At 50.4% G+C, this 20,878-nt stretch overlaps 1 protein-coding gene across 5 annotated transcripts in view; it reads left to right on the forward strand.

Moving 5' to 3' along the window:
* CNTFR (ciliary neurotrophic factor receptor) overlaps window positions 1-19,377 on the forward strand; it is a 367,284-nt gene extending 347,907 nt beyond the window's left edge. For all 5 annotated transcript variants that reach the window (XM_060280404.1, XM_035100658.2, XM_035100657.2 and 2 more), the window contains 4 exons: window positions 394-557; window positions 11,781-11,961; window positions 18,556-18,700; window positions 19,241-19,377. In XM_060280404.1, coding sequence (XP_060136387.1) covers window positions 394-557; window positions 11,781-11,961; window positions 18,556-18,700; window position 19,241 — 491 coding nt within the window. In that variant the 3' untranslated portion in view covers window positions 19,242-19,377. The remainder of the gene's footprint in view (window positions 1-393; window positions 558-11,780; window positions 11,962-18,555; window positions 18,701-19,240) is intronic.
* The last annotated feature ends 1,501 nt before the right edge of the window (window positions 19,378-20,878 follow it).

Genomic DNA, 20,878 nt, shown 5'->3' on the forward strand with positions numbered 1-20,878 from the left:
AGCGAGATGGCGATGCGTTTGCAAGAGGGCTTTGATTTTTTATTACTATTTTTTAGAAAGCCAGCTTTCCTAGCTGCCGCCTGCTTGCTTGCCAGTCCCTGTTGTGCAGCATGTGGACAAAGGTTGCAGGGGGCTGGACTGGATGACCCCCAGGGGTACCCTTCCGACTGTATGGTAATGTGGCTCATTGGAGCCTTTTAAACGGATGTTGGGTGGATTCTTTAGCTGGGATTTCCGCATTGCGGGGGGGCGTGGTTGGCCTAGATGAGCGTTGGGGGTCCCTTCCAGCTCTACAGCCCTACAATTCTGAGAGGCGGCATTTGCAGGGAAACACTTCTTTTCTCACCAAGGTTTTCTCCTCCTCTTCCTCCCATGTCTTGTTTCCTTGAACAGTAAAGCCGGACCCTCCAGAGAACGTGGTGGCTAAGCCCATCCCCAACATCGCCCGGAGGCTGCTGGTGACGTGGCAGTACCCTTCCTCGTGGCCCGATCCGGATTCCTTCCCCCTCAAGTTCTTCCTGAGGTACCGGCCCCTCATCATTGACCAGTGGCAACACGTGAGTGGCAACCTCTGCTGTCGTTGGTCTGGCTGGGGGTGGCGGACGAAAGGGTCCTGCGTGGTTGGCAACAGAGCCGGTCTCACCTCCTGAGGTTTCCAGCAACTGGCATTCGGAAGCAGTTCAACCTCCAGAGCCATTGTGGCTAGTAGCCCTCGATTGCCCTCTCCCCCTCCATGAATTTGTCCAGTCCTCTTTTAAAGCCACCCATTGCCTCCTGGGGGAGGGAGTTCCATAGTTTAACAAGGACTTCATCAGTCCTGAAATTTTCCTGCATTACAGGGGGTTGGACTAGATGGCCCCTGGGGTTCCTTTCCAACTGTACCATTCTATGATTCAGGCCCTGTCTAGCTGGCCACCCCCCCCCCCGAACACTTGAGCTCATGAGTTTGGACATTTGGCATCCTTTTCGAATCTGTTCTCTGTACATTGCAGAGAATAGCTGCTCCTAACCCAAGGAAAGTTCAGAAGGTTGCAAGCAAGGGAGCAGGGCCTTTTCAGTTACTGCTCCTGCTGGCGAAATGTTCTTGTTTCATTTTTTCATTTCACTTTTAATTCTGTCTTTCTGCACACAAAGTAGTTTACCAGCTGAAGAAACGCCGGCAAAGATCAAACGCCTTGTAACAATGTGATCCAGTGCAAATAAGGCATGATTTTAAAATGTCTTGGAAATAAACATCTCATATCAAATAGAGTAAATATCAATAGGCAGGGAGTTCCAAAGGAACTGGTATGATGTGTCCCCATAAGAGGGCCAGTTCCACAGACCGAAGTGATTGAGACAGTGTATTTGGGGGAAGGCGATCTTGTAGTTAAACTGGTCCCAAGTTGTGAAGGGTGGACTCTCCTTCCTTTGAGGTTTTTTAGCAGATGTTGGATGCCCACCTGCATAGGTGACCCTTGTGTCCCAACTCTTATGATTCTATGTAAGGAGGTGCTCATTTCCTCATTCATAGCCTGGTAATCCTCCAAGGAGCTCAATATAGAGCCCATAGTTCTCCTCCCTCCCCTTTGATCTTCACAACAACCCTGTGAGGAAGGTTAGGCTGCAGTGACCGGTCGTCCTCTTACCCCCTTTGGATCCTTCTTCCCCCCTTTGCGGCTGCTGTCTTTCTCTCGTCGCCAAGGGGCATTTTGCTCACGGCCGGGATGGTGGCCCCTCCCACAAACAGGCGGGGATGCGTGCTGGGGCCGATGACACCCCAGTCGGTAGCAAACTGCTGTGCGACGCCTCGGATCTCTGCCCCTTGCCTGGGGAACTCTGGGAGATTTCCCCCTCCCTCCCCTCCCCCAGAAGAGCTCTCGTTCCCGGCCAATGCACCAAAAATGTAGCCTTATTAGCTACTAAGGGTCCTTTAAGTTGCGCCCAGGCAGGGACAGAGACAGCCAATAATGACACCGAGGGTTGAATCCAGAGAAAGAATTTAATTCTTAAATTTAAGAGACTCTTGGTGGTCAGCTCCACGTCAAGAAACACAAATTTGCAAAGCTTCTTATACACTTCTTGGGCTCCTTTCCCCCTCCTCTGTAAATGTGCACACACGAGGGGGTCACAGGTTACAAATCCATATTAGGAAAATTCGTATCCTGTCCTTCTCATAAACACAAAGGGGGTCACAAGTACATATAAGGAAGATCCGTGTCCGGTCCTGTGCATAAACAGATGCTGACTCATGCTACCCCGGTAGCATCCTCACTCAGCCTTGAGTGGGGGCTTGAATTCCTATCTATCTTGCCTGCTCTTTGCGTCAGACTGCTAGCATCAGACAAGACAGTCATGCGGCCTTGATAGCTTAGCAGGGCATTCTGTCTTGCTATTGAATGTTTTTATTACACTTTGGCCCACTTTGGTGCACAGACGCAGAGGCAAAAAGGAAAGCATTTTAAGAAGCATTATAGGGATATGGGGGGGCTAAGCCATACAATCAGAATTATACAATGCAAACTATATGATCAGATTTAGCTCAATAACACAATTGGCAAATCTCTCCCTTCACTCTGAGCTTTGGTAATCTGAAACTGGGTTTGCCCACCATTCTGCGGTAACCACTGCACCACGCTGTTCCCCCTGCTTGCCTGCCTCCCTGTGATCCCAGGCTGCTAAATCACAAGGCGGAGGCAGAGCTCAGCCCTCAACAAGGTGGCGTCGTCCAGACGAGAGCACCTCTGAGTGTGCAACTGAGTGCCGTTTCTCCAGCCCTTGGGTTCTGTCAAAGCACCCTGAATCGGCAAGGGAATGGCTGCTTGCCATTCACAAGCAAACCGTCCAGCTCCTTGGGCATCCCTGTCTTCGCCCTGGATGGATGGATGGCGAAAGACACAGGGGCTAAGTGGGGGCAACATGGCAGGTATTCGTGGGAAAAGAGATTGGCAGTGAATTATTCAATCAGATTTGCGATTCTTTTAAGGGAAGCATGAGAGCAAGGCAGGGCCTGGGTGGAAGAATCACTCGGTGGAGCTGTCAACCTGCTAAGACGAACACATTCGAAGAGTCCCGTTCCACGGAGCCAGCCTGTTTCTTTCAAATGGGACCCCAGGAAGGGTGGTGCCATCAAGAAACCTCAAGGGACTCCAGAGAGTCCCTTCTTTTCTTGCATTCCCCGTTCTCCTTTTTAAAAGCACTTTCGTGGAACTTTTGTAGAGTTAGAAGGGACCCTGAGGGTCATCTAGTCCAACCCCATGCAAGGCAGGAATACGAAGCTGTCCCATACGGGGATCAAACCGGCAACCTTGGCGTTCTCAGCATGACACTCCGATCCTTGTGGATATGGGGAAGAGCTTTGGAGATTAGAACCAGGAAGGAAAACAAGAAAGGCCTTGGCCGAAAGGAAGAAGGGCTGGTGAAAACCTCGGAATATGTGCAGCGATGGCAGAACTGAGGGCACTGATAAGAGACGCAGATTTAGAATCCTTTCAGGAGGACAGGAGACCTTGTCTAGTCTATTTTAAAAGTCACTTTCCATGTCCACAGCGGGGTTTGAAGTTTAAGGGGGAAAGAGTACAACCTATTAAGAAACCTGTTAAAGGGGATGGAAATGGATTTGGTGGAATTATAAAATGCAATTGGTCTGAAATCATCAGTGATGGGTGAGCAGGAAGTCGTTAGTATTGCAGAATTGGATATAACTGTTGAGTGACAAAACGTAACTTTGAAGCTCGAAATAAAATAAAATATGAATGGGAGGTGGGGAGAAAGTCACTGGCCACCAGCTTGGGAGAAAAATTAAAAAATTTATGCTCCCCCAATGCATTTGTATTTAGAACTTTCCAAATTACAGGTCCAGGTGGATCAAGGAGCATTAGAAAAATGGGGTTTTTTTCTTACCTTAAAAAAATTGCATGTCATTTTAAAAAAAAATTAACCGTGATTCGTTGAGATTCGTGAGGGGGTTGGAATAGGGATCCCTTCCAGTCCCTTCCAGCTGCACAATTACATGATTCTAACATGTGAGGAGACTCCCAGGAGAATCCAACATTTGCAAGGGGGCAGGGTTCATGAGGACTAGCCTCGCTCACAGTTCAAGGAACCACAGTGATTCTGCCTGGCCGCTTTCCCTACCCACGCTGCTCCTCTGACATCTCTTTCCCTCCTGAAACTCCTTGCCCTGCTTCCTTTCAGAGCCGGCACAGAGTGTTCCTTCTATCATTTGCCTCCTCCTCAGTGCAAATTTGTTTCCCCCCCCCACCAAAAAAAATTTAAAAAATTCTGCATGCTTCCCTTTAGATCTGCAGGTCATTAGAAAGCTCCTTCTTCAGCCACCAGGGATCCATCCAGCTCTCCTTTGCATCAAAAAGAGAGGTTCCAGTTCGTGCATCTGATATTTCCCCCTTTTAAAAACCTCCATTTCTGCTGAGCTGTCGGTTTTCCTTTATGCTTCCTACCCAGGAAGCCTCTGCATTTAGTCATATGTCAGTCTCTCTCCCCCCCTTCTTTTTTTCAAAGCCCCATGCCCTAATTTTTGCAGCTCTTGCTCTCCCCCAAGAGAGAAGAACGGCCTCCTTTTACAACCGCCGTTTCTCAGAGCTGCTCATCTCGGCCACCTCGTCCTCCACTAATTTCTCCCGAAAGGTCACCTCGCTCTAAATACCGTGCCGTCTCCTGTGGGATCGCTCCCTTCTCTGAAGCTGCAATTTGCTCTGCTCTACAGGTTGAGAGGCTGCTGAATATTCGCAGTTCTGATCTTGCACACCCTCAAATTATTTGAGCGCTGGGTGTGCCCTGCAGTATTAAGCACGCACACAGGAAGAAGTCTTCTTGTGACCTCCAGATGAAAGCACTCGCTCAAACCAAACAAACTTTCTTTCACAGAACAACAAAATAGCACTTGAGAAGGTGCAAAGTGCTGGAGTCCCGGAGGTGATCGTAGAATCACGGAATTGTTGAGATAGCAGAGACCCCAAGGGTCATTTAGTGCAACCCCCTGCAATGCAGGAATCTCAGCTAAAGCATCCATGACAGGTGGCCATCCAAGCTCTGCTTAAAAACCTCCAAGGAAGGAGAGTCCACCACCTCCCGAGGGAAGACCGGTCCCCTGTTGAACAGCTCTTCCCAACAGAAAGTTCTTCCTAATGTTTAGTTGCAATCTCCTTTCTTGTCACTTGAAGCCATGGGATCGAGAAAACAAGCTTGCTCCATCTTTCCTTTCTCCATATTTTCCTTTCTCCTATATTTGTGCCAACTCACCTGCTCTGCACGAGTCATGTCTGCTTTTAGGACTGACTTTTCCCTTTGCTTGGAAAATCTGATGGTTGCTTTTGTTCCTCTCTGAGAGAGCCAGTGTGGTGTAGTGGTTAAGAGCGGTAGACTCCTAATCTGGGGAACCGGGTTCAGGTCTCCGCTCCTCCACATGCAGCTGCTGGGTGACCTTGGGCTAGTCACACTTCTCTGAAGTCTCTCAGCCCCACCCACCTCACAGGGTGTCTGTTGTGGGGGGGGGAGGGAAAGGGGAATGTTAGCCGCTTTGAGACTCCTTCGGGTAGTGATAAAACGGGATATCAAATCCAAACTCTTCTTCTTCCTCCTCCTCTCTCTTTCCCTTCATCGCACAAAAGAATAAAAGCATGAAAATAGCCCTGCTGGATCAAGCCAGTGGCCCATCATGAAAGGCAGTGTGGTGTAGTGGTTAGAGTATCAGACTTGGACCTGGAAGAGGCCAGGGTTTGAATCCCCGCTTGGCTTTGAAGCCGACTGGGTGACCTTGGGGTCCAGTCACTGCATCTCAGGCTAGCCTACCTCGCAGGGTGGTTGTGGGGGTTAAATGAGCCAGGGTGGAGCCATAAATTTAGTATAGCATGCTTTTCTCAGAGTGGCCAAGCAGATGCCCCAAAGGGAAACTTGCAATTAGGATTTGAACACAAGACCAGAACTCTCCCCTCCTTTGGTTTCCAGCAACTGGTGGTCAGAAGGATAGGAAATCTGTTCATTTTGGTTTCTCTCTGAAATCTATCAACCTTTAAGTGTGCAATTCTCTATGTTTGCAGCATTGCCTTGGTATACATATTTTTGCAAATAACATTGCTTCATATGATTTGAATGTCCTTTCTGCCATTAGTTGCATTTTTACGCCCATTTTTGGATCTGAGAACTGCAATGCAAAATCCAGAGAAGTGTGTATTTTAAAGGGATAGGGAGGGAGATGTTCATGAATGTAGTAAAGAAAAGGGTTTTGGGTGCGAGCGTCTGAGAGCTAAAGCACAAGAACCAAAAGCAAATGTCATAGAATCACAGAATCAGAATTGGAAGAGGTTCTGAGGGTCATCTAGTCCAACCCCCCACAATGCAGGAATCACAGCTGTTTTGGCCAGATCACAGCGGCTTCTTCCAGTTTCTTCCTAAATGGCTCAGACTGAATTCAACCCACACTTGGTTAACCTATGGGATTAACTGCTGAGAGAGCTGGTGGCCACCACACAGTTAGGTGGCTTCCCAATTAGGCATCCTGGAACCGAATCTGTGCCAAAGGCCCACAAAGTATATTTCTGCACATACGAGCAAAAGGATGCCCTGTTGCATCGCTGCCTCGGTTGTGTCAGGTGGACGCCATCTCTGCTCTTAACTTTAGTAACTGCAAAAACATGTTTCTAGATGCTATCGATGGTGATTAATCGTTTCTGAAGATTGTAAGATTGCATTCCAGGAAAATCGGTGAGACAAAAGCAGATAAATGAATAACGAGCGTGGTTGCAAATTCACTGGACAGGCGAACAATTTGCCTGTTTAGTAAATAAAATAGATATCGGTGGTCATTAATGAATTTAAATATCAGCAGCCATGTACTTAAAGATGCTGTGTTGCTTACTCAAAGCTCCCTGTCTTGAATGGGCTACCCAGAGCCATCCAGACCACACAGAAAACAAGATGTTGGTCTGGACATGCCTTTGGTCTGATCCTGCGGAGCTGCGCTTAGGTGCCTGTGGGATGGTATCCAGGGGGGCGCAAGACAATGCTATGCTGGAAGGAACCATCTGAAGGGCCAGCATCTTGGGCGATGCCCTTGGACGGCAACCTCTTTGCCCACCCAGCACCTTCCCAAGGCTGCCAGGAAGAACTTCACTTCCAGGAGACGGAAAGAGGAAGGTGGGCATGGGAAAGGCAGCCGCTGTCACCTCGAGGTTTTCGCCCTTTCCTTGGGCTGGCTTTCCGGTTCTGCCTCCTGAAACACAGAGCATTAAATATTTAGGGCACCGTTTCTTTCCCCTCCCGGCTTTTAAGTGTGTAACTCAAGCCAGCTTGGCCCCCGCTTCCTCCTGCTGCCTCGCAGCCATGTCCTGCCCCTGCCCAAGTGCGCTTCTAATGCGCTCAGATGTTCCTTTAATGGATTACCTAGCCAGGAACTGGATACCTCGCCCTAATGGATCGCTAATAGCCTGTTTCTGGTTTTGCAGGCTCCGCTGGTTAACTCACACCATCCTCCCGAGCTTCCTGGCCTCCCACACATGTTGACCATCACACTGACACATCTCCCGAAACATGCTCTCCATCACCTGCGGCCACAAGGGTTCGCAAGCGTGCCAGCGCATTTGGCACCGTCCTGTCCGGAGGGGTGTCCTTCGGGAGTCTGAGAGATGAAAGTGTTTAAGGGGAAAGCACAAGGGGTTTGGGGGGGGGCGGGGTAGACGCTTCCCTCAGAACACACCATCCAGTTGCAGAAAAGGGGAGCCAAAATGTCAAGGGTCTGAGAGAACTCTTCTGCTGGGAAAAGGGTGCACAGTTTGGAAGAAAAAAATGAGCAAGGAGGAATGCAAGGGGAAGTGGGGGGGGGAGTGTCTTCCCACCTTCGTAAACCTTGAACGTGGGGTCGTGTAATGATCATGAAAGGTGGCAAATGGTTGCTGTCTCAGACAGATCTCAGAGGAATCATAGAACTGTAGATTTGGAAGGCAATCCCAAGGGTCATCTAGTCCAACCCCCTGCAGTGCAGAAATTGTGGCTAAAAAACCCATGACAGATGGCCATCCAACCTCCTCCACAGAAGGAGAGTCCACCACCTTCTGAAGGAGTCCGTTCCACTGTTGAACAGTTTTTCCAAATGTTTAACCAGCATCTCCTTTCTTGAAACTGTGGGTCCGAGTCCTACCCTCCAGAACAGGAGAAAACAAGCCTGCTCCCTCTTCCATCTGACAGCCCTTCAGATATTTGAAGATGGCTATCATATCTCCTCTCAGTCTCCTCCTCTCCAGCTCCTTCAAGTGTTCCTCCTAAGCCTTGGTTTCCAGACCCTTGGTCAACTATCCTTCTTAAATGGTGGCACCCAGAACTGGACACAGTATTCCAGGTGTGGTCTGACCAAGGCAGAATAGGACTTCCCTTGATCTGGACACTAGACTTCTGTTGATGCAGCCTAGAATAGCATTAGCTTTTTTTGCTGCTGAATCATCACTGTGGACTCAAGCATTATCACCATACTTGAGAAAAGAGTAGCTTGTCCCAGGAGAAAATGGGTTTATGTGCATGGGTTGGGGAGTCCTAAAACCTAAAGCTTCTGTCATTTGATTAGGGACTAGGTAAAGGGACCCCTGACCATTAGGTCCAGTCGTGACCGACTCTGGGGTTGCGCGCTCATCTCGCATTATTGGCCGAGGGAGCCGGCGTATAGCTTCCAGGTCATGTGGCCAGCATGACAAAGCCGCTTCTGGCAAACCAGAGCAGCGCATGGAAACGCCGTTTACCTTCCCGCTATAGCGGTTCCTATTTATCTACTTGCATTTTGACGTGCTTTCGAACTGCTAGGTTGGCAGGAGCTGTGACCAAGCAACGGGAGCTCACCCCGTCACAGGGATTCGAACCGCCGACCTTCTGATCAGCAAGCCCTAGGCCCTGTGGTTTAACCACAGCACCACCTGGGTCCCTAGGATTAGGGACTAGCGCCATGCCATTGCTCCAACTGGAAACATCCCTGTGTACAACAGTACACAAAAGGTTCTCTGAGGTTACTGAAGTTTTACACAGGGTCAAAGTGCTTCATTTCTGTTCTCTGCAGCTGACTTGTGCTATTCTGTTAGCAATTTCTAATCCAGACATTACCAGCATATTTTGCTGCCTACAGGGCAAGTTCAGAAACTCTGTTGAACCCAAACTGCTGGATATCTCGGTCCAAGGTCTTTTGGCGGGACCTTAAATCTGACCTTCCTAGCAGGACCATTTTAACAAAGTTAGCTAAGACAGCTTGCAAACAAGCCAAAATCTGTCCGATCTGAGTTGTCCTGCCAAGCCGTGCTTTGATTAGGCAGACAGCTCTTAAAAGGCGTTCTGGATTATTTTGGGAAACTGCACGTCTTGGTCAAATTGACCAGGACAACACAAAATGGGGAGATGACATTTTGGAACTGCTTTGGTCTCTTCCCATCTCGAAATGGAAGGGCTGGCAAAGAGGCGATTCTTGGAGTCAGCTCAAGCCCGAAGGCAAAACCAGCCTCTAATCTTGGAAAAAGGAGAGGTGCAGAAAGAGGGCGGTTGGGGGACTCATCTGAACAAGCAAGTGAGCCTAAGGAGAGCGTGTGAGCATCTTGGGATTATGGGGCAGAGTCTTCAGTAAGAAAGCAGAAGCCACAGCCTCTGAGTCATGCCTAATAATAATAATAATAACAATAACAATACTATTTATACCCCATCCATCTGGCTGGGTTTCCCCACCCACTCTGGGCGGCTCCCAACAGAACACTGAAAACAGAATAAAACTTCAAACATTAAAAACTTCCCTAAACAGGGCTGCCTTCAGATGTTTTTTTTAAAGTCAAATAGTTGTTTATTTCCTGATGGAAGGGCATTCCACAGGGCAGGCGCCACCACTGAGAAGGCCCTCTGCCTGGTTCCCTGTAACCTCGCTTCTTGCAGTGAGGGAACCGCCAGAAGGCCCTCGGAGCTGGACCTCAATGTCCAGGCTGAGCGATGGGGGTGGAGACGCTCCTTACTGGGCCGAGGCCTTTGCCAGTCCCTGGTCCGTTTCGTCAAGTGACCAGTTCATTTGCATCTGGGCTTTATTCCTGAGCTGTTAGCAGGTTCCTTCTGCTTCCCAGTCATCTAACAGAGTTTTCCTTCTAACCCTCCAGCGACCCTTTCCCTTGACTGACAACGCCTCCCTGTTCTCTTTCTAGCAATGGAGCTTTTCACCCAGATCAAGGGTCTTGTGCGTTACCTATGAACCCCCTTCCTAAGCCAAATACCATTCATATCCATGGTTCCAGCATCTCTCCTCTCCCTTCGGCAAGGAGGACTAGCAAAGCAGGGAGATGGAGGCCAAAATCTTCCCTGCTTTGCAGTAGTCCCAGCTCCTCTCTTGCCATTGTTAGTGGAGATTGTGATTTTGTTTCTTTTGTCCGATTCTGATTTTGTTTCTATTTTATTTTTATTTTTTTATTTAAAAAACAAACAACCCCAGAGTTGGCTAAGAGGTAGCCCAGGTGATAGGACCTGAGCTGGGGGTAAAATTGTTCACTGTTGCCCGCCCACCCCAGCCCCAATCCAAGCACCTGCCTTTCCAAAGGTAATGATTCAGGAAAGCTGCTGCTACCATTATTCTGGGAGTACCAATTTTGTGGGGGGGGGGGGGAAGAACCATAAAAGGGCCCAGAAGTTGCCTAGTATTAGGTGTGAATTGTGCAACTCACTCATTTATTGAGTGTATAATGGGGGGAGGCGGAGCGGTTATCTTGTGAAAATTCCCTGCTGCTGAAAAGTTCCTCTTTTGACGGCTGAGAACTTGGATGAGCTGCAATGGATAGGGTGGGCTTGGAACTTTAGGGAAAGCCATGTGGAAAGAGGTGCCCTTCCTCTCAACTGGCCTTCCCCAACTGGTGCCCTCCAGATGTTGCTGTACTACAACTCCCTCCAGCCTCTGCCAGCATAGCTGCTGCAGCCGTGGGAATTGGGGGTGCTAGTCTAGAAACACCTGGAGTGCAACAGGTTGGGGATGGCTGATCCAAATGATGGGCAAAAGCAATTCCCTGCGGTCAGATGTAGAAAAGCATTTCACTGGATGGCATGCAATCCCCGATACATTTACCCAAGATAGGGACGCAGGTGGCGCTGTGGGTTAAACCACTGAGCCCTAGGGCTTGTTGATCAGAAGGTCAGTGGTTCGAATCCCCACAACGGGGTGAGCTCCCGTTGCTCAGTCCCAGCTCCTGCCAACCTAGCAGTTCGAAAGCATGTCAAAGTGCAAGTAAATAAATAGGTACCGCTCCGGCGGGAAGGTAAACACCGTTTCCGTGCGCCGCTCTGGTTTGCCAGAAGTGGCTTAGTCATGCTGGCCACATGACCCGGAAGCTGTATGCCAGCTCCCTTGGCCAGTAAAGCGAGATGAGTGCTGCAACCCCAGAGTCGTCCGCGACTGGACCTAATGGTCAGGGGTCCCTTTACCTTTATCTTTAAGCCCTGTTGTATAGCTGGATTTACATACACCAAAGAGGGTTTTTTCCCCTGTCATCCAGAAAAAAACTGTATCTGTTTGTCTGTTTCTCTATTGTTCGGCTCTTCAAAACCTAGCTGGGTTGGGTGCCATCTTTGCCAGGCCAGGAATGCCAATCAAGATGCTCTAAGGGGCTTGTCATGGCTTCCGGGTGGCACTTGGCAGCTTCCTAACCTGTGCCACCGTACATTTGGGCACCCCCAGTTCTGCGCGAAGCCGTGGCCGCAACATCTCATCCCCAAGAGGTGCTGGGGCGCTGTGAATTCATCGCCAGCCAGCCCCCCCCCCAATGACCCTCCCCTTTTCCCCCTTGCAGGTGGAGCTGTCGGACGGGACGACCCACATCATCACCGACGCCTACGCGGGCAAGGAGTACATCATCCAGGTGGCAGCCAAGGACAACGAGATTGGCACGTGGAGCGACTGGAGCGTGGCCGTGCATGCCACGCCCTGGACCGAGGAGCCCAAGCATCTCACCACGGAAGCCCAGGGAGCAGGTGAGATGCAAGAAGAGGAGGGTTGTCCGTGGGGATGGGAAGAGGGGGCTGTTTCTGGGGAGGAAGAGGGCCTTACCAGCGAAGCTGACTCTTTATTCAAGAAAACCAGATACAACTCAGCAGCAGTAGGTCTTGCCCCTGTGGAGCAGTTGGTCCCCTCTTTCCACCCTCTCTAAGGCTCCTCCTCTCCCAGATGTTTCCCAAGCATCTCAAACATCATCTGCTCACCTCTGGGATCTTGTTATGCCTTTATTATTATCCTGTGCATTTTTGGAGACCAGGGCGGAAGGGGAGCTTGTTGTGGCCAGAGAGGGAGGCTCCCAGGATTATTCAACAGCCTCTTCACACACACACACACACACACACACCCTTTCTGCTTCATCTCTGATTCCTGCATGTTTGGGGGTTGGACTAGATGACCCTCTGAACCCCTTCCAATTCTTCTGTAATTCTGCGCAGCCTGTTTTGTAGACCAAGTGGGAGATTCCGCACCAGAACGGAAGTGGTTGGAGGGTGGCAGTCAGGCGGGCCACATCCCCTTTCCTTCTGCGGGTGCTGATATTGTCTGTGCCCGAGGCCCACCAGATCTGGAGTCCTCGGCCAACAGGGAAACAGGTCCCAGATGTGACCGACGTCTGGGAGGTCCTGTAGCCAGCTTTGAAAGTTGAGGAACTCGCAATGCGTGGCTCACCGCAGCCAGCCCTGTAGCACCCAGGATTCCTGAGTGCTCCCACAGTTGCTCAGAGATAAGGAGTTTTGCAAAACAGCCCCTTCTTTCCATGCCAAAGATAGGCAATGCTGGCATAAAGGACTTTCAAACTTTTGCAAGAATCCATCTGTTTGCTTTGGAAGGAAAGTGGTGGGCTCCCCTTGGTGAGCTGGGTGCTACTTTATTGGGTGCTGTGGGAGTGGGCTTCCTGCTCTGCCAGGGGGCTCAATGAGAGACCCTTCCCAAGGCTATGATTCTGTGTCCCAGATGAATTTCCTGCCCTGCTGCCTTTGGAGTGGCTCTTCCAGGGATAACACACCCATTTTAAAGCGCAAAGGCATGGAACCACAGAAGGGGAGAGGGCTCCTGTGTTCGAATCCTGCTTGCAGACGTTTCCCATTGGGATGGCCACTGTGGGGAAAGGATGCTGGAAGAGGTGGGCCAGTTGCCCTGAACCAGCAGGCTTTCTTTATGTCTTGTTGTTGTTTAGTCATTTAGTCGTGTCCGACTCTTCATGACCCCATGGACCAGAGCACGCCAGACACTCCTGTCTTGCACTGCCTCCTGCAGTTTGGTCAAACTCATGTTCGTAGCTTTGAGAACACTGTCCAACCATCTTGTCCTCTGACGTCCCCTTCTCCTAGTGCCCTCAATCTTTCCCAACATCAGGGTCTTTTCCAAGGATTCTTCTCTTCTCATGAGGTGGCCAAAGTATTGGAGCCTCAGCTTCACGATCTGTCCTTCCAGTGAGTACTCAGGGCTGATTTCCTTAAGAATGGATAGGTTTGATCTTCTTGCAGTCCATGGGACTCTCAAGAGTCTCCTCCAGCACCATAATTCAAAAGCATCAATTCTTCGGCGATCAGCCTTCTTGATGGTCCAGCTCTCACTTCCATACATCACTACTGGGAAAACCATAGCTTTAACTATACGGACCTTTGTAGGCAAGGTGATGTCTCTGCTTTTTAAGATGCTGTCTAGGTTTGTCATTGCTTTTCTCCCAAGAAGCAGGCGTCTTTTAATTTCATGACTGCTGTCACCATCTGCTGTGATCAAGGAGCCCAAGAAAGTAAAATCTCTCACTGCCTCCATTTCTTCCCCTTCTATTTGCCAGGAGGTGATGGGACCAGTGGCCATGATCTTGGTTTTTTTGATGTTGAGCTTCAGACCATATTTTGCGCTCTCCTCTTTCACGCTCATTAAAAGGTTCTTTAATTCCTCCTCACTTTCTGCCATCAAGGTTGTGTCATCTGCATATCTGAGGTTGTTGATATTTCTTTATGTCTTATGTGAGAGTAAAAACAACTCTTGATTACGTGGATGATGCCCTGGGCACCCCAAAGTGGTTTTTCCATTGGGGTGCTCATTTCTTAAGCTCTGTGCTCTGTCTCTTTAAGTTTTTCTGGCTGGAACACCGCTCATTAGGCTTGCAAAGTCCCCATTTCTCTCGACAGCACTACCACACAAGACCTCTTCCTGACAGCTCTCCTCCTTCAAAAGGGGTTCTTGCTTCTATCAACACCCCCAACAACAACAGCGCTGCTGGCCAAGGAGATAGGCTTGCACAGATCTCCACACGTTTATCAAAGCAACAGAGGTCCTGCAGCGACTTTATCCGTGTACAGAATTCCGGACCCCAAGACATAACGATGGCCCTGAAAAGGAGTCACACAAGTTCAGAGGAAGATGCTTTGGGCTTATCCAGACTTCCTCTTGTCCCGCTTTCCTCCGGAGAAAACTGCTCTTTAACACTTAATCAGAGCAAACGGCCATCCAGGTTTTCTGTGGATTGCTGTTTGTTCTGATTCAGCACTAAAGAGCAGGCTTTTTCCTGGGAGAGGAGTGGGGCAAGGGGAAAACCACTCGGACCCATGCTTTATAGGCACAGAAAAAGAGAAAGTGTGGGCAAGGCCTTTGTCTGGCCCAGCCTAGTACTGTCTGCTCTGATGGGCAGCTGCTCATTCTCCTGGGTTGTCTCAGGCAAAGAAGGGTAGCTAGCTGTATCCTTTTAAACTGGAGGTGCCTGCTGGAAAGGAGATTCTGATTAAACATCAGGAAGAACTTTCCAAGGGTAAGATCTGTTCATGAGCAGAATGGATTCCCTTGGAAGGTGGTGAACTCTCCCTCACTGGAGACTTTTAAGCAGAGGTCCTCCATTGTCTCCTGAGACAGTTGTTTGCCAACAAGGATGACCATCGCTAAAGGATTATTCAGCTGTGAGTTGGACTAGATGACCCTTGAGGTCCTTTGCATGATCCGGCATGCAAATTCCATGCTCTGCCCATGGGGCTAAAGTCCCTCTCCCATCATGGAGACTGAGAGGTCTATGAATGGCTGTGAACCATAATAATTCAATGGAACTGCCTTGTTCAGATGCAGTCTACCTCTAATGCCGGGGATGGAGGAAGGATCAGCCAGCCCCATGCTCTTCTTGCGACCTTCCCAGCAGCTCATGGTAGGATCAGAACACGGGATCAGACGGACCTGAGTCTGATCCTGCAAAGCTGCTCTTCCGCCTACCACTTGCCAGCTAGCTATGTTCTCCCCACCAGGAAAGGGCAGCGGGGTTTCAGGAAATGTGGGGAACAGAACAGGCCGTGTGCTTCGCAAAATCTCTGGCAAAATATGCTGCCCAGTGTGGGTTTTTGTAGCAGCACACAACGGGAAGCCTGTTAGCAAGGAAAGCCACAAAGTTAACAACTCTCTGTTTCTAGGAAAGAGCTGGGCTGGCTTCCAAGTGCATAATGTGATATCAGCCTCTGGCTTCCCAGAAGCAGCCATGCAGCGTCCGGGCTGGTCCCCTCAGCTGGCACCGGCGCTGGTGGGGTTGGGAAATCGAGAAGGAAAAAAAAACTGCTGTCCACTACTAGGAAAGCACCGGGAGGCATGCCAAAGACCCTCGGGGCGTCTGGTTGGGGGCACGCACACGGGGGAATGTGCACATTATCGGTGCTGCACGGCTGCACGACAGTCTGTGTAGAGACGGCACATTTTGGCACACCGAGGGGATCAGCTCTTAGGGGCTGCAATGCAGGTGAAATCACCGGCCCGGACAGATTGGGTGAATGTTGCAAACCACACAAACCCAGACTCTGCAACACCACCCATGCTCCCCTCTTTGGTCCTGTTCAGATCTTTAAGGTGATTATTGGTGTGTTGGGGACAGCCTGGGGTCTCTCTGCCCCTGATATGTCTTTGGATGCCCCTTTGCCCAGAAATGGCCAAAGTCCAAGCCTGAACATTATTCCCACCCTTCCTTGGGCTTGCTTTTATGCTTATAGGAAGCGGGTGGCGCTGTGATCTAAACCACTATGCCTCTTGGGCTTGCCGATCAGAAGCCCGGCGATTTGAATCCCCGTGACGGGGTGAGCTCCCGTTGCTCTGTCCCAGCTCCTTCCAACCTAGCAGTTTGAAAGCACACCAGTGCAAGTAGATAAATAGGTACCATTGCAGCGGGAAGGTAAACGGTGTTTCCATGCACTCTGGTTTCCATCACGGTGTTCCATTGCACCAGAAGTGGTTTCGTCCTGCTGGCCACATGACCCAGAAAGCTGTCTGTGGACAAACGCCGGCTCCCTCGGCCTGAAAAGCGAGATGAGCGCCGCAACCCCAGAGTCACCTTTGACTGGACTTAAATGCCATGGGGTCCTTTATCTTTACCTTTTAATGGTTAAGCAAGTGCAAGTCGCTTTCAAGAACTACACCGAATAGTCACATCAGTGCAAGACAGGGGATTTCAAGGCTGGAGATATTTTGCAAGCGTCATATGCTTTTTAATCTTTTTCTCTACCTGTTCATTGGTTTTGATTGCCTTACACTGTTATTTTGGGCTCCGTTTTTGTTTCCTTAATACCCACTTAGCTTAGGTTGTGTGATGATTGTCAGTAACAATAAATGCCAGCCTCTTCCCCCCCCCCCCCGGGAAAAAGCAAAACAAATAACTCTTTGTGACCGTTTGTCTCCCAGAAAGATTGAACAAGGCAATCAGTGATGGTCAGTGTTGGTCAGTGTCCTGCAGCTTGGACTTTAGCGTGAGCAGAGACTGCCCTCTAGTGGCCATGCGGCTTGGCATGCAAGTAGGAAGGGCAGTAGGCAATTTTGTAAGAGTTCATTGCAACTCTGAGGCCCATTGACGTCAAAGGCATTAATTGCTCTCCTAATGAATGTCGTTTAGGAGGGTTCCCCAGTGGGTTGCACTTCCTCATCCATCTCTTGGTGGTCCCCCTGTGTGAAAATAGCACCCAACATTATTATTAATATTATTCATTTCATCTTTATCCTGCCATTCTAACATTCTCGCTCCCCTCACAACAACCCTGCAAAGTAGGGCTGGGGGAGAGACAGCAGTGTCGGGTTGCATAGCTGAGGTAGGATCTGAAACTGGGTCTCTCCCCAGGGATAGCGTGACCCTCTCACCACCCCACCACCCTGGCTTCGGCCTGGCACAGAAGCCATCCTTCACCACTCCCCCCCCCCCTCCTTCAAGCCTTTTGAAAGGTGTTATAATAACCATCTTCAAAGATCTCAAGGGATGTTGGATGGGAAATGGAGCCAGCTTGTTTTCTGCTGCTCCAGTCGGAAAGAGAATCTGAACCAATGGATTCAAATGACAAGAAAGGAGGAGATTCTAACTCAAAATTCTTACATTCTTACATCAAGGATTTCTGCCTTGCAGGCAGTTACCTTAGAGGGCCCTTGGGGCCCCTTCCAACTCTGCAATTCTAAGTCTTTCTGAGCATGCGCAGAGTACCTTTCTCTCACCACCAAGTCCCCTTGGTTTACTTTCAGATGCTTCCGATTAGGAAGCAGGGCTGGCATGCTGGAAGGGATATTTGGCCGGGCAATTTCAGCTCCAGCCCCGTCTGCTTAGAACTAATTTCTGGAGGTTTCTCCTTCCAGGGCTGAGCTGAGAAGTCAACCGCATGTTTCTCTGCACCAGTACACTGTGCTGGATTTACACATAAGCTAAACAAGCTTTAGCTTAGGGCCTCACTCCCTCGAGGGGGCCCCCCCAAAAATAAAGGATGTACATTTCCAAAATATAAGATAAAAAACAAATAAAATAAAACCTACATACAGCAACAGTGTTTTGTGTTGTGTAGGCTCCTATGATGTAAGTCATGGGCCCCGCCTGCTAGAGTGCTCCCTAAAATATCACCGGTTTGCGCCTTTCTATATATAGGGTATATATATAGGACCCAGGTGGCACTGTGGGTTAAACCACAGAGTCTAGGGCTTGCTGATCAGAAGGTCAGCGGTTCGAATCCCTGCAACGGGGTGAGCTTCCGCTGCTCAGTCCTAGCTCTTGCCCACCTAGCAGTTCGAAAGCACATCAAAAAAGTGCAAGTAAATAGGGACCACTCCGACGGGAAGGTAAACGGCGTTTCCGTGCGCTGCTCTGGTTCGCCAGAAGCAGCTTTGTCATGCTGGCCACATGACCCGGAAGCTGTCTGCGGACAAACGCCGGCTCCCTCGGCCTATATAGCGAGATGAGCGCCACAACCCCAGAGTCGGACACGACTGGACCTGATGGTCAGGGGCCCCTTTACCCTTTACGTATATATAGGGTGCCTACATTCTGCATGGACTGGTTGCATGGCAGCATGTGCAAATGGCTTTAGATACCTATTAGGTCCATAAATGACCATAGAGCATATATTCAACATACAAAAACAGTGATAATTTGTTGTTGACAAAGGACAGCTGGACACATAAAGGGCCCCATTACCTTCAGGAGCTTAGGGCCTCATCAAACCTAACTCCAGCCCTGACTGTACACGACTCTGTGGGGCAAGGAGAGAGGGGGTCATGGGGGCCCCTGAACGCCCGCTCTACCTGTGCCCCTGGCATTAATCCCTTTCCCTTGCTTTCCCCCTCTCCTTCAGAGACGACGACCGCCAGCACCTCCGCCTTTGTGGTCCCCACCACCACCAGGATCGGGAACTCGGAGGAACAAGGCAGCGATGGAGCCATCGCCCTGTCCTGGGTGGCTGGTCTGCTCTTGGCGGCTTTCAGCATCCACTTTATTTAGTGAGTGTCTCTTAGGGCCCCTCCTTGTGGGACAGAGGGGGCAGGGGGGAAAGGGAAAAGAAAGCAGGGGGGTTATATGGAAGGTGGCATCCGCCTGTCTCGGGAGGCGCTGGAGGAGTCCGCCGTTGGGGGTGAGGTCAAGCCATTGGGAGGTTGTGGCTGTTGAGACCGTGGAAGGCTCTCCCTGTGAACTCTCCTTCCTTAGAGGTTTCTCAGCGGAAAGTTCTTCCTGATGTTTGGCCCCATGAGAACAGGATGCTGGACTAGATGGGCCATTGGCCTGATCCAGCAGGCTCTCTATCTTGTGGTAGCCTTTTCCTCCTCTTTGCATTTGTCCACTCCCTTTTTAAAACCATCCAGGTCTCTAGCCATCACTGCCCCCAGTGGCAGTGAGTTCCAGGGTTTAACAAGAGGTGCTGACGACAGCCACCAGTTTGAATGCCTGTGCTGCCTCGGAGGTTGGCCAATGTGGGAATAGGATGCTGGACGGGGCGGGCCACTTCTTGTATTCATTTTTTCTTTCCCTCCCCCTTCCTCTAGACTCGGCCTCAGAGCCCCGCTGAGGAGGTCACCGACTCACCGGAACGTCTGTCTTTGCTTCTGTTTTGCACATGGTCTGAAGGACGTGTTCCGTTTCTCTTCATCGCTCCACTTCCTGGAAGGCTGAGCCGCCCCCCCCCAAAAAAAGATCCAAGGGGGCCCAGGTTCTCCACCCACCCGCCCGCCTGCCACCCAGACAACCACAAACTTTCCCGGCCTTTGCAAAGCCGCCTGAGTAAACCTTCAAAAGGACAGAGGAGCTCTCCTCGCACGCGAAAGAGACAGGCGGGAATGCCGGGGGGGATCGGGGGGGATGTGGGGGGGAGGAGAAAGGCAGACCTGAAGTCGGGAGGGAGGGAGGGAGCAGCAGCCTAGAACACCAGCCCCCCCCCCGGCCCCGGGTTCAGATCATACAGCTAAACCACCACGCCAAAGACCCTCCACTGGGCATGCTTCGAACCCGCAGCCCGATTCCTGGACACAGGAGCACGACAGACGGACGGACAGGGCGGCTCCAGGAGGGGAGGCCATGGACCTGACGCTGAGGGGGACTGCCCCGCAAGGCCGGCGTTCCTCTTCCCTTCCTCCTTTTGGCAGCTGTGAGAGAACGAACCTTTGAGCCCTCGGCCAGGCAGAGAGAGTAACAAATGCCCGGGGAAGCATCGCGGCTCTGCCCCACCCATCACGGTGGGGGGCGGAATAAAGCAAGCGCCCCACTGGGAGCCATGAGACTGGTGCATCAAGGCGGGTGGCGGGTCTTTGTTTTTTAAAAGAAACCGTTCGTAACTGTCCCACCGAAGGAGAGGTTGGGAGGGAGTCCATCTTGGAAAACACACGCTCACCCCTTCCTTCCCTCCCTCCCTCCCCATTTGTAGCCGTGTGTCCCCTTCCGTTTATACAGAGAAACTCCTTAGGTTTGTGTATTGGTCTTATTATTGGGGAGTGGGATGTATATCCGATGGAACTGTAGCTAAACTAAGATGTCCTCTTGGCCCCCCACCCACCCAAAACTGTTCCCTCTCTTCGCCCCTTCCCCAAGTCCTGTTTTGTAAGAATCCGGATCTTCCCTCCCCCCCCCCCGGCCCCCCAATTCCCTTCCCCTCCCTCCCCCCTTGTTTCAAAGTGCAGTATTGAACACCCTATGCCCTATTATTCCAAAACGATAATATGCTGTATTTGAACTTTTTATAGATGTGTATATAAAAAAAAAACTTTTAAAATCACACACACACATACACACACACTTCACTGAAGGAAGGGGGGAAAAACACCCGCACTCACACAAGAGAGAGATTGTTCATTAAATGTGACCATTTCATTATGTTTTTTTTGTGAATGTGGTAAATGGTTTGGTCTGGACGGCTCCCGCCAGGAGACTTGAAGCGAGGAAGAGGAAGGACCTGCGGTCTCATCAGTGAAGATGCCAAGGCACACCGGGGGGAGGGGGACGGACACACACACAGAGAGACACAGACCTTGAGGTGTCTTTGCAAACTTTGTCCCACCAGTCAGAAGAACCTTCTGGCAGTAAGAGCCCTTTGACAGTGGAGCAGACTCCCTAAGAAGATGGTGGTCAGTCCTTCCTTGGAGGTTTTTAAGCAGAGGTTGGATGGACCTCTTCCAGGTATTGTGATTCCA

The sequence above is a fragment of the Zootoca vivipara genome, chromosome 11 (assembly GCF_963506605.1).
Source record: "Zootoca vivipara chromosome 11, rZooViv1.1, whole genome shotgun sequence".
NCBI lineage: Eukaryota > Metazoa > Chordata > Lepidosauria > Squamata > Lacertidae > Zootoca > Zootoca vivipara.